This window comes from Suillus paluster (assembly GCF_016628075.1).
Source record: "Suillus paluster strain FC165 chromosome Unknown EDB91scaffold_17, whole genome shotgun sequence".
Lineage (NCBI taxonomy): Eukaryota > Fungi > Basidiomycota > Agaricomycetes > Boletales > Suillaceae > Suillus > Suillus paluster.
Window position 1 is genome coordinate 455,885 of NW_024537577.1, and position 12,927 is coordinate 468,811.

General features: G+C 45.1%; 5 protein-coding genes across 5 annotated transcripts; 2 read left to right on the top strand and 3 right to left on the bottom strand.

Annotated features, from left to right (window-relative positions):
• Positions 1 to 152: 152 nt before the first annotated feature.
• On the top strand, positions 153 to 1,252 carry EDB91DRAFT_1246967 (uncharacterized protein; the record flags this gene model as incomplete). Its single annotated transcript, XM_041322745.1, has 5 exons — positions 153 to 223; positions 270 to 424; positions 484 to 559; positions 618 to 991; positions 1,053 to 1,252. 5 exons carry the CDS (start codon positions 153 to 155, stop codon positions 1,250 to 1,252), a joined length of 876 nt encoding a protein of 291 aa, XP_041178774.1.
• Positions 1,253 to 2,342: 1,090 nt separating this feature from the next.
• Positions 2,343 to 2,711, bottom strand: EDB91DRAFT_1050776 (uncharacterized protein; the record flags this gene model as incomplete). Its single annotated transcript, XM_041313559.1, has 1 exon — positions 2,343 to 2,711. The coding sequence occupies one exon, from the start codon at positions 2,709 to 2,711 to the stop codon at positions 2,343 to 2,345; it is 369 nt and encodes a 122-aa protein (XP_041178775.1).
• Positions 2,712 to 4,396: 1,685 nt separating this feature from the next.
• EDB91DRAFT_1050852 (uncharacterized protein) lies at positions 4,397 to 5,421 on the bottom strand (the record flags this gene model as incomplete). Its single annotated transcript, XM_041313568.1, has 3 exons — positions 4,397 to 4,729; positions 4,782 to 5,153; positions 5,230 to 5,421. 3 exons carry the CDS (start codon positions 5,419 to 5,421, stop codon positions 4,397 to 4,399), a joined length of 897 nt encoding a protein of 298 aa, XP_041178776.1.
• Positions 5,422 to 5,901: 480 nt separating this feature from the next.
• Positions 5,902 to 9,402, bottom strand: EDB91DRAFT_1080896 (uncharacterized protein; the record flags this gene model as incomplete). The annotated part of the gene is given in 9 exon segments (XM_041315300.1): positions 5,902 to 6,375; positions 6,502 to 6,624; positions 6,792 to 7,247; positions 7,267 to 7,379; positions 7,431 to 8,156; positions 8,211 to 8,471; positions 8,752 to 9,040; positions 9,159 to 9,198; positions 9,353 to 9,402. The coding sequence occupies 9 exon segments, from the start codon at positions 9,400 to 9,402 to the stop codon at positions 5,902 to 5,904; spliced, it is 2,532 nt and encodes an 843-aa protein (XP_041178777.1).
• A 1,201-nt stretch (positions 9,403 to 10,603) lies between these two features.
• EDB91DRAFT_1029250 (uncharacterized protein) lies at positions 10,604 to 12,677 on the top strand (the record flags this gene model as incomplete). The annotated part of the gene is made up of 5 exons (XM_041312689.1): positions 10,604 to 10,868; positions 10,891 to 11,160; positions 11,219 to 11,405; positions 12,186 to 12,393; positions 12,456 to 12,677. Coding segments are annotated over 5 exons (1,152 nt in total), but the record flags the coding sequence as incomplete, so codon positions are not given.
• Positions 12,678 to 12,927: the final 250 nt, after the last annotated feature.

Genomic DNA, 12,927 nt, shown 5'->3' on the forward strand with positions numbered 1-12,927 from the left:
GCGGAACCCATTGGACGATGCGCGGGAAATGCGGAATGTGCGGAATACACAGAACTGATGTGAGACGATGCGGAAAGGACGGGGTTTTACACCTACAGTGGGGGAATTCCCCACACTGCCAAGCGTCAGGGTTTTTCTCTGGGTCTGATATCATGAAGGACATCATCAATGCACAACAACTGGACATCAGTCATATCTTGGATGAGCTGACAACCATTCTCAAGTGCGTTTTCTGACAATATTACCAGATATTGCTCACTTTATTATAGGTACAAAGACTTAGAGGCTGCGCAAGCAGAAGGGATAACTTTTAGTTTTCTCCCTCACTCTACTGCTGTCCCAAATGGCACGCTTTTGTGCAATGGCAAGTCCACTAGGGACAGGAACAGAAAAGTCACACCAATGATCATCAGCGAGAAGTTTGGTATGTTTTATTTTATTTTATTGTGTCACTAATTTACTGATGCTGTGTCTCATTGGAAGCTGAAGCTGACCATCCGCTCAAAACCTCGAACAACAGGTGGTTAGACATGCTCAATACTCTTTATGTTGAGCAGCTGTTCATCCTTAACTGGCCCGCCGGTGTACAGAGCTCCGCGCTACAACCATAATGCTAGGCAATCTCGCCAGGAAGCTTCATGCTTGCCTCAGCCTACTCACTGGGAGCTTCGTCAGGGTCTTCCACCCTCGTCTCCTCCACTAACACCGTCAACAATTGTCTCATCTTCAAGTCCTGGGTCTACCATCCTAGTTTCCTCATATGCCCATGATTCTGTACATCCCCCTACTTCTCGGTATGAGCATTCTCAGTATGAGTGTCCTCATTATGAAGGTCAACGTCAATGTGGTGGCCTATGTGACGACAATCATACTTTGCCCTATGATTCAGATACTCGCATGTGGACGCAGGACAACTATGAAACTGCATGCAAGGCTAGTGACTTGGAGAACAAGACAGTAGTGGAAAGGTACCATGCCAGGTTGCAAGATAGTCAGTATGTTGTTCTTCTAATGTTAATGTATCTCAACTAACTGTCATATAATTTCCTTAGTCACCGTATCCCGTCTGGTCGTCCTCAATCACACCCACCTCCACCAATTGCCAGCACCTCCTGTTCTCAGTTGCCAGCGCATTCCTCACATGCACCTGTCTCTTGCCGTTCTGGTTCCTCTCTGTGCCGTCATCATCCACATGCCTGATCTCCTCATTTCTGCCCCGCATCTCCTGATTGCTGTCCAATCATCGACGTAGATCAGGTGGACGAAGATGAGTACAACTGACTTTTACAGCCTCACCTTTCTCTGTAGTGTCTACAACTCGAGTCCTTGGCTTATAATTCGGTGATCTTCATTTTGTTTATTCTACTTCCTCGTCATCCTATGCATCCCATGTCTCTCAATCCTATGTATCCTCCTCTCATGTATATCCACCCTCATATGACACATGTCTCCACCTATGATATCACTTAAGTACATCATATATGCCCACCCCCTTATGCTCTATCCTCTTCAATTGAATTTGGTGATTGACTGCTGCCACTTTGGTGTACATTGAAAAATGTTACTATGTGTGATCTAACTTGACCTTCACGGCTGAATTTGCCACTGAGCTTTAACATGAAATTATTTGTCTTAGTCTTTCCTCATGGGTGTAAAAATGTTAAGTGAATGTAAGCATTTTCCATAACCACCTGGTGTGTCCCTATCAGTGTCAACTGTCCTTCCCTATGGGCATGTGGTCTATTCCTACTGCCAGCTACTAGTTTACCTATGGATATAAAAAGCATTAATGGACTTTGCCATCACTATTTGGTCTTTCCCCTAATGATATGGTCCTTCCTGATTAGTTTAAAATATAGCAATGGTCTTTCCCCCTTGTGATCTGGTCTTTCCCAATTATTTTAAAAAGTACCTATGGTCCGTCCCCACCCGATCTGGTCTTTCCCAATTAATTTAAAAAGTACCTATGGTCCTTCCCCCCCGATCTGGTCTTTCCCGATTATTTTAAAACATACCAATGGTCTTTCCCTATGACAGTATAAAATACCAGCAGTCTTTCCCGGTTAGTTTAGAACATACCAATGGTCTTTCCCATTGTGATCTGGTCTTTCCCGGTTAGTTTAAAACATACCACTGGTCTTTCCCATTGTAATCTGGTCTTTCCCCCACCCCCCCTCCCCCCCACGGCAAACCCTTCCATCAGGAAAAACTGTATGGCTATATAGAGAAGGGTGTGTTATACAGAGTACATAGTGCCACACAGTGCTATATAGTGCTATACAGTGCTATATGCGGCTCTAGCCCCCTGTTGTACACTATAGGAAACACATTGTATTATAAAGTTACCATAAAGTTTGGTAAGCATACTTCGAAGTAAAACAATTAAGTAAGAAGGAATCACATCTATCTAATACATTATCAGAAGCCAAATCCATAGGCACAGTTCTTCCAAAGTTGGGAACAAGCTGACAAGTCTGTCTAATAGATGACAGTGGAATAACTTTACCTGCCAATGTACTGTCTACAACAGAAGGCAAAGGTTTCTTAACACTGTACATTTCATGGTAGTCTTCTGCTGCTGGTTTTAGTGAAGAGTACCACTCAACATAAGCTAGAGGTTCTTTGGTCCAGACTGGATGGACAGAACCATATAGTTGTTGTGGCAGGCGAAATATTACTTTGAGACGTCCAATTCTAGTACCTATTAACATCAAATATTATAAGAACTTTGCTTATAAAGTGTGATACAACTAACCTTGTAAACCAGTACTTTCACAATTTGACCCATCCATTACCACTACTGTATCAAAGTGTCCTGCTTTGCCACCCATTGGAGGTTTTGCCTTGACTGTATCCGACTCCTCATAATCAAAGTCAACATCATTACCTAATGAGTCCAAACAGAATTTGAACCCATGGTAAATGTCTATATGACTGAGAGGAAGATCGATGTCTTGAAGTTGAGCTCTGGAATAAGGTTGATCTACTTGAGTATTGAGATAGAAGATAAGATCCTTCTTAAAGCCATTGCAAGAGTGGTCCAGCATAATATCGGCAATGTGGTGATGAATCTGATGAGGGCATTTGGGGAGGATTATACATTGATCTTGAAATCTGGAATGGGAAAATTCTTCATCTTCATCCTCCATAGTCATCTGTAGATAGCTTTGAAAAGATGCAACCTTCTCCCTTCTTGTAAGCCAAGCAAGCATCTGAGGTTTCTCATTTCTCCCATTAGATGCATACCAACCCTCTTTGCAAAAATCAATATGAAATCTTTCAAACATCTCAGTGTTATAGTTATCTGTTGTCCCAAAGTTCTGGATGTTCTCCAGGTAGTGTTGTAATGAGTGAAATTTTGGAATATTGAGATCATCTCTGATACCCAAACTGATGATGACTTCCTTGTGATGATGGAAGTCCTTTAGGGCTTGTTGCATATACTCCAGAGTAGTGTCGTCGTGAGTTGGGTATTGGGAAAGGCATATGAAATCCAAGAGAGCGCGGTAGGCTAGAATAACTCCCCTGGGGACCTTGCCTACAAAACAGGCCAATAGTACTCTAGCCATGTGTTTGCGTTCCTTGACACCGATTTGACCCAATGAAGTCCAGCCTTTGTGAAAATGGTGAACACCATAACATGGAGGAAGTGTGCATAGCCTCTGGTCCAGTTCTTCTTCATCCATAAGTTCCTGACACCACTCTACCATATGTTTAAACATGCCTTGGTAGAGCTGGTGTAGGACATCAGACGTAATTGTAAGATGAATATCACAGTGAGGAAATTCAAGCCAAAAAGGCTCAAAGACGCCTCCAACAACATCATGTAACATACACTGTTTTCTGAATGTTGCATTGGTGGTAGTGCTGATATTGGCATCATCAATGATGGAGGCGGTCCAAGGCTGGGTACGGTGAGTAAACATTTGGATTTCTGCCAATTCCTCTACTCTGGCACGGCATTTAGGACAGGTACCGTACTTGGTACAAGTAACCAAGCATTGTTCTGGATAGTCAGCAACATAGCAGGCAAGGATGGGGAATACCATGCAAACAAGTCCATCTCCCTCAACAACCTCTATTCCTTCTTTCCCAGCTTCTTTCAGAGGGTCAAGAATAATGTGCAAGGAGGCATGAAATAGACGGTGGACTCTAGCAGAAACCTCTCTGGCAGATAGCTCATTCTTGAGAATTTTGTCTACCGATAGATAGCCTATCAATATACAAGCATGTTGCTCTGGTTTTCTTCGAATGGCCCTTGGTATATTACCCAAAGTCAGGTATACAGGATATGCGTATTTTGATGCAGAGAATCTTGTAAGCTGGGTTTTGTCGGTGGCAATAATAACTGGCGCAACTGATGCTCCCTCTGGAAGTCTATCCTAGAAAGTTAATATTAGTTGAAGCATATACATTTAATGTTTGTATAGCTTACCTGAATGGCATGCCACCAACAACCAGTCCACATTTCATTGTATATGCGTGAAGAATGAGTGTCATTGGTGAATACAGTTGCAGGCTTGTATATGATATCTTTAGCATGGGCGGGATTGCCAAGGAGAGTCCTGATTGCGTCTACTGGATTTCGGTAGTGCAGTTCATGTTTATGATCAGGCTTATCAGCAAAGGCCAAAAATGTAGATTGCCATTTAGCACGAGGGGGGACGCTGTCTATAGTCTGGTGAAGTCCACGAGTGTTGTGATATGCTAGTCCAAGATGATCCTTAACCTAGCGTTGAAAATATATCAGAAATATAACAACAAGCTCGTAAGTGACTTACCCCTAGTATGGCCAATAATCTATCAAAAGCCTTATGTCCAATACCCTCCTGCACCGCCCAACATCCTACCTGCCAGTCTAGTCTCGAGGCAAAGGGATAAAACAAACTATCATCATCTTGATCTTCTGGCACCGAACTCTCAGCTTCATTACACAATCCAAACTGTAATCGCCATTTTGCATGCACTGACTGGTCAATGCATATGACTCTGCCTGCAGTGGGATGGGACTCTGTTACACGTGTGTCACCCTCCTCCCGTAAAGAGTGTGGATGTCTTGATGGACCTGGCACAGGGTGGTCATCATGTATGGGAATGTCAACATCCATCATGTCTTGGGCATTGTGGTCCATCCCTTGAATAATAATGTGAGCCTGATGCGAGAAGCAATTGATATGTTGACTCACTATCAGGGCCCAGAGGAATCAAATGAAAAAGTGCCTCGTCCACCTCATCCGCTAGCCCATCAGGTAGACCCTCAATCCTGAACTCATCCATATCTTCATTGTTCTCTCTATCCAGCTCTCTTCTCTTCCCAAGCTTATACCACTTACAGCTTGATGCATTTCGGAGATGTGAATTGAGTCCTTGTGTTGTGCTGAATGAGCGAGTGCAGCCTGCAGCAGGGCATTTATAAAGCATTGGTGCCTCAGTTGAAATATGTCTGCTGGACACCATATTAGAAATTAGTGAAACCGTATTCAAACAAGAAGACAGGGAATTTGTCTAGGGGGAGTGTCTAGGTCAGGTCTGTTTGTGATCAAAATAGAAATTGCATTGAATCATGTAAAGTAGCTCTGAACATTGTGAATACAACATAACCAAGTTTCGATGTGCATAGAGATACCATGAAGAAATAGAAGGCTCTCCATAACGATAATGTAAGCACGTGCATTCAAAGCGAATCAGATAAATTCAAGACATCCAGTCTGAGCGAAGCGGTTTAAGGGTGACCTGCGCTGTTATCACCTTCATGCAATCCACTGTCCTCCCTCCTGTGGGTTTGTTGGCCTGTGATGAGGTGCCTGGCATAACCCTGCGTTCTTGCACTAGGGGACAGGGCATGCGTGCAAAGAGATTGAGTTCTGGATCTTGACGCTCCTTATGATACAGCAAATTCATTCACAGTGCAGGAAGGATGGAAGAGTGGCTGGGAACCCCATTGCCACCAGTTGCATTTGCACACTCCATTGTCATTTTCTGAGGCTTGCAGAGATGGGCAAGATCAGGATTCGTACGTATCTTGACAAGGGCATTGGTGATGATGTCGAGCATTCCTGAGTGGGTTGGCACAGCATTAGTGAAAAGATGCTCTCTCATCTCCTTCAACATCGTCTTCATGGGCTCAATCGCCCAGTCCTCACCTAACAGCCCCTCCACCATAGAAAACCCTGCATCGGTACCAAGATAGTGCTGTTTCTCCACCGCTTCTTGCCAAATCTCTATCTCGATGGTATTTTCAAGCCACCTATGAAGCCACATCTCTGCCCCACTTGCCATGTCAGCGTCTGGAACTTTTTTCAATGCATACAGCCCATCAAACATGAAGGCGAGTGTCAGGATGACATAATAGTAGCCCTCCAGATCATGGACTATCTTGTGTCAAATGACATCTGTACCTGTTCATTGAGCGAGCATCATCTGAATGGCCATCCAAGCGTGAGTGCCCTACACACACAATGTAATCAGCATTGGAGTAAGAAGATGGTTGTCAATACAGACCGTCAACTCATAGATGCGACCCTTATCTGCAAAGTGTTCCAGATCCTCATTTGTTGTTGGAGACCCATAGCCTGCAACATTGACTTGGAGACTTTGCACCACATCTTTGGGCTTGATGTGGACCTTGGGCACATAGCGAGCAAGTCACTTTGGTGGGTTATCAGCTGGTATATCTTGAGCCGAACTAGTAAGGGCGCGTTTGCATAGGTGAGAAGAGACTGAATTGGAGGGTGGCTGACCACTGGCAGCAGTTGAGGGTGACACTTCCCCAGTAATACTTTCAGTAGTACCTTTGCATCCACCACCACCGCATCCCCTGCATTTAGGTCTACTTGTTCCCCGCCCTCCACACGATGGCAGAGATGAATTAGGTGGTGGGGCGGAAGCATGTGGAACATCTGGCTGTGATGGGACCATGGAAGTAAATGCTGCATCAAAAAGTGGAACAGGAGGACATTTAGTATTGGGAGAGGGAGTGTGAGCTGGAATAGAGGGAGCATGTGGAACAGGAGGACATTGAGGGGGAGTATTGGGAGAGGGCATGTGAGCCGGAATAGAGAGAGCATGTGGAATAGAGGAAGCAGGGGCAGGAACAAGCGGGGTATGAGCAGCAAAAATCTTTGGTGGGAGGCTTGTTTTTGAGGAGGAGGATCGTGTAGACCAGGAAGTGAAGGCATGATCATATAGTAGGCCTCGTCAAATCTCGTTGTTCTCGCCGAGTTTGGTGGGATCAACTGCTCCCCAGTCTGACAGTGTTGGACAGACAAGGCCCATGTTCCACATTGAGGTATCTGCTTGCATGAATGAGATGGGGAAAAGCTCATCAGTCTCACTGCCATTTTCCGAAATGTGATAAGATGAAAATGCCTGGCCATGGGCTGTACAATTATGTCAGCAGCAGCACAAACTAAATATAGCACACAACTCACATTTGATACAGTCCACAATGCCAACCAATGCCTTGTAGACACAGCTGAACTTGTAGATTGGTGTGCATGGCGGATATAGCCAAGATCGTGTTAGCATTCGCTCCTGGTACACTTCGCGTGTTACGAGTTCCAGCTTGCTTTTGCTACCTTCATTAATGGGGTGCTGATGATCGTATGCATTGACACTCTTTGTCATGCTCTTGTGCGCCAGTGCAAGGGTGGACACGCCCAGAAAAGACCAATTGTATATGGTGCTGCACCAGACATTGAGGCCCCCAGTCTGAGTTATTGCTCCAATGTCCTTGAGCAAACCAATCCCTGGATGATTGTGGAGTTGATCAAGTGATGGCGGGATGGCAGGGCCAGCAACAAGCCCCTCAAAAAGCAACCACGTAATGCCCATAACACCCTTGAGTCGAAGATAATTGAGAATCATACCCTCTGTGAGGGGGGCGGTGAGATCGACCCAAGTATCCTTCACAACTACTGCCACATCATCCTCTATACCCTTCAGCCACTTCTTCATGACCTCCCAAGTCCCAACAGACTGCAATGCCTCAGTGATGTGACATTGCATTAATGTCACGTGTCGAGCCATGGTCCCACGTCCATGAAGGTTATTACTGATGAACAGTACCATCTCAATTGGAACGAGTCTGAAAACCTTTGATCGTACAAATTGCCCGACATTGTTGTGCATGATGGATGTCTCCAAGCCAACCATACCTGCCATTGTGCATTGTAAGTGCTAGTCGATATAAAAGTGAACAGACGACATACCAGGATTGGCAAGTGATAGGTACAACACAAGCCTCAAGTATTCCTCCTTATCATCCATTATATTTAGCATATCCGGGCAAACGGCACCTCCACGATCAAAAAATGAAAATGCAAACTGTTCGCCAAAGTACTGCAACATTATGACGAATGTATGGGCATCCTGACAGCCCCAGATCGTGTTTGCGCACTTGGCAGTCTCATCAAACCATTCCTGTTTCTGCACGTCAACACTGTGCTGCTTCATCTCGACAAGGGAGACAGCTCAATGCCAATCCTGGACAAGAGGTTGTGATGGGTTATAGGGCACCAGAATAATGTCAGGCTTGTGTCCTTTGGCACATCCAGGGAGATACTTCTGGCAATAGTCTGAACTCCATGTCCGATGAATGAGTGATTCGCCCGCCAATTTGAGTGCCGCATCCACTACTCAATTCATGAATCTGGCCGTTAGATCTTCTGTGCTGCTTCTGCCACCAGCTTGGCGGGTGACATGTGGTGCTTTCAGGTCTGAACAATCTATCTTTGCTGACCAGCGACCTACAGATCCAATTAGCATCAAAAAATAAGAGACCTTCACCGCTCATAACTTGATTGTCCAGGTACCCTCTTTTATGGAATTCAATGAGAATATCCTTCACATTCTGAATCTTGGCAGGATCATTGAGGTTTTTGCAATGTTGGAAGATAACTTTGTCATGACATAACTCGTTGATGACTTGGCACATAACTTCTTTGTTGTTGTCATTCTGCATGGCCACAAATCCTTCAGATGGGTGTGCAGGGTCCAATGGTTTGGTTGGGGGCTCTAGAAACGCCCTAAGTTTGCGAGCCTGATTGGCAACCACATTTTGGTACGTCTCATCAGTCTTTGCAATGAAACCCCTTGATTAGACTTCACAAGCAACCTGTCAGATCGTTGCAATACAGGTATAGAAAAGAGTGACTCACTGTGTTATAACTTCTAGGTTCCAAATGTACAAAATCTGGGCTGGAAAAAGGTGCAGACGATGCCATTGAATGAAAGGGCAAAGAAAGGGTGGAGACAGGTTGTTTGGACAACCGTGGACACAAGGGTTATTGATGAAATCATAATTGAATGAAGTTGAGTACATGGGGTTATTGCACCTTGATAGAAGACTTACGCTTGATACTTTCTCCGAATCAACGCCAGACCGTTGTTGTCGACGTGCATAACCTACATTGCAGCATGCCTTACTGAGGCTTATTTATGTCCACAGGAAGGCCTGAAGGTGGATCAAACCGGTGGTGTGGTGTTTCATTGGTGGAGAGTCCTGATTGGTGGAGAGCCGCATGATTGCGGGCAACTTGCAATCACAACCCTAGGCTAGGGGCAATATTTGGGCATTTTGAGAAAATTTATTCTATTGCAATGCCTAAGTAACACATACACGTTTCATGTAGATATCAAATGTACAGAAAAGCAGGTGTTCTGAGAGCCTGTTCTATCTAGGATGAGCAGATTGGTCTGGAGAACTCCAGCCTGAATGAACACCACAAATAACACTCACAGGAAGTTGGGTGCTCAGCGCTCTGATGGTCACGGTGGAAAAACAGCTGAATGGAACAAATGCAGGCATCACGTGACTAGATACAAATAACGCATCAACAAAGGACTTGGTAGAATCTTGCGCCTACAGTGTGCCGCTAGTTAGTACTTCTGATGCCCCCTTTCAATTCTAGTGTGTCAATTCTGCTCACTGCTGATGCGGCAGACAGTCTGTTGCAGGTATTGGAAAACAGCATGTATGTTCCTCCTGCGCTCCTTAGCCTGCACCAACTTTTGATTGACGAGGCTCATTGTCAAGGTGACTTGATGAACGGTATAGTCGAGGGTGATGGTGCGTACAAACTCTTATTGGTAGAGTGTCGTATTACTCACACATTCCATGTTCTGGCTAGCCTATCAAAGCACTGCAAACGCTAGAGCTCATTTGCAGGGGCAATTATGGACACCCGAGCCCATGCCTGGGCTGCCTGATACTCTCTCTCCCCCACACACTCTCGATGTCCCAAGCGACTTGTTACCGGCGCCAACTTCTAGTGATGTTCCCTCGCTGGTTGGCCATCGCAGGGCATGATTCCAAGTTGAGGGCCCTGATTATGTCGATTCATCACACCTTACCAAGTGAGCATGCAAATCCACAACACTCACAGATGCTGGACCACCAGGGGAACTGCCTGAGCCTCCTTTCAATCCCCCAAATTTTGTTGATGACGATTGCAAATGTGGTGCACGTCAGTTACAGCTTCATCAGCATTGTGCTGCATGACTTGGCAATGATCCTTTTGGACCCGAGGAGTATGAAGCGGAGGAGGAGGAGGGGAAGGGGGAGAGTGATGGAGAGGAGGTAGCTGGTGCTCATTCCAGGTGAGGTTTATGGCATCAGCAACCCTCAAATGACCCCAAGATCACATGCAGTGAGGATCTAGCAACAATGATTGCACAACTTGCATCTGCACACTGTCACTCATCTGCCCACAATCCTCTCAACTGGTTGCAAGATATCGCCAACCATGTGCAAACACTGTTGGTAGAAGACGAGTTGCTAATTTCCATTGTTGTGAGATGTCAAGGGATTGCGAGTAAGGATGTCCGCATTAACTTCCTGGTCAAAGGTACGTATCCTAAACCTTTCTGTGTTCCAACTGGTTCAAACAGTTCTTCTTGATAGTGTACGCCTCAAGACTGGTCTTGGCTTAACAGACATATACAAGAAAGAAATCAAACCAAGCACCTCGGTTAGGGCAATCTCTTACCGAACCTTTGCAGAATGGCACACAATTGGCTGCAAGTTCATTGCCATCGCCTGCGGTGGTTCCATTTATTCCTTGGTACTTATCGCCGGTCTGGGGCTCAGGGTTGCTGTCGCATCTATGGTAGGGACTATGCATTTGAATTTAGCAAATATGCTACATTCGCCACCACCAAGTAAGTCGTTCTTCTGATTTGTGCTGTAAAATTTCAGTAACATAAGTTTATTGCGCAGATTCTCCTGAAAGAAAACTTATCGTGGAATACATAGCACCCACAATCACTCGCATGCATCTCATGTCCCCACTTGCCATGGACACAATGTTCTCTCCTTCACTAATCACTAGATTTGCAGTGTCAAAGTCGGTCGACTGCACTGACCTCTCAGTGTCTGACCATTTCTTTGACACTATAATCCAAAAGTGAGTGTTAGACATTGTGATGACACTGGCATGAACTGACTTCGTTATCTTTAAGTGCATTCGTTCCCCTCCAAAGAAACCGGTATGTTTGGAGGTCATGCATCATGCCTGTGCCAAGTGATTTGGGCCAAGTTCCAGTACACACTTTCAACCATGAGGAATTCTACGGCTCAAGTCGCCCTTACAGTCCACTGCTGTCTGATGTAGAGGAGGACGAAGTTGAGCACATCGTCATCAAGACTTCTTACAATCCGCTGTCACCTGAGAACCAGCACTTTAAGGCACCCTGGAACAAAGTGGATAACATTATCTGGAGTGCAACAGAAAGGTCTCATGCTGAAGCAGGGGAGTGAGTGAGAAGCATCGAAGGTTTGAAAATGAAGGTGTGTGTATGTAGCTGTACATTGTTCTACTAAGCTAATGATCACTCCCTGGTTGTATAGCTTGCGAAACTTTACCACAATGGCGTCAAGATAACGCAGGACATGTACTTGCACATTCCAATGCACATTATACCAAAGTGCATTCATATTCCTGCAGTTGTACTCTTCAAACTGATCTCAGCAGTCATCATTTGGAGCTACGAAACGCAGACAGTTCACTCATGGCTTTTGTGTCAACAGCACTCCCAGCTCATATATGATCTATGCTTGAGGTGAATCTTTTGGCAGCATTGGAAATTCCAGACCTACTACGGGAGACCGACACTCAATTGCCCAGGTGTCAACCCTTTCAAGCAATGCACATGTCTTGGTACAACAGACATTGTACCTCGGTGAGCAACCTTTTTTGGACACTCAACTTATGGTATATGCTAATAATGAAACAGGGTCACAAGGCTCCAACAGACGTCCAACCATGGGCATTAGAAAAAGAAGGCATGTGCACCAATCACTCGCAGGTAATCCCCTACCTATCCAAAGATTTGCATGAACACCATCACATCTATGGTACAATATCAAAGTTATATGAAGAGTTGTTTGAGTGGGTTCAAAAATTGATGCGTCATCATGCCATTTTTATTCTTGACATTTATATTCACATTGGTAGATGGAGACCTATCTGCAGGAGGAATTTGAGCTGCTGATGGAAGTCATGTCAGTCTTGCCTGGAAACTTCTCTCCCCCTGTTGCGCCCTTCGTATCTTTGGTCATCAATATCAACATGTGCACAAAAGCCCATAGAGACAGCCTGGATCGCCATCTATGTCTTGTCATTCCCATTGGTCATTTTGAAGGTGGGGCCTTGTGGCTACTGGAGAACGGACTTGTCCTTGAGTTGCGGGCTGGAAATGCGGCTCTCTTTAGATCTAGTGAGGTGACACATTTCAACTTGGATTACAGGGGAGCAAGGACATCTCTTGTCTTTCAGACTGACAGGGAGTTTGCAGCCTGGCTTAGGGATTGCAATGGCTGGGTAGACAATGAGACCATGCATTCTTTCATATGATATGTCTTACTATACATTTGTTATTCATATGATGCGTATTCTTACGGTTGTCAATTACTAAGGTGGTGCCTGG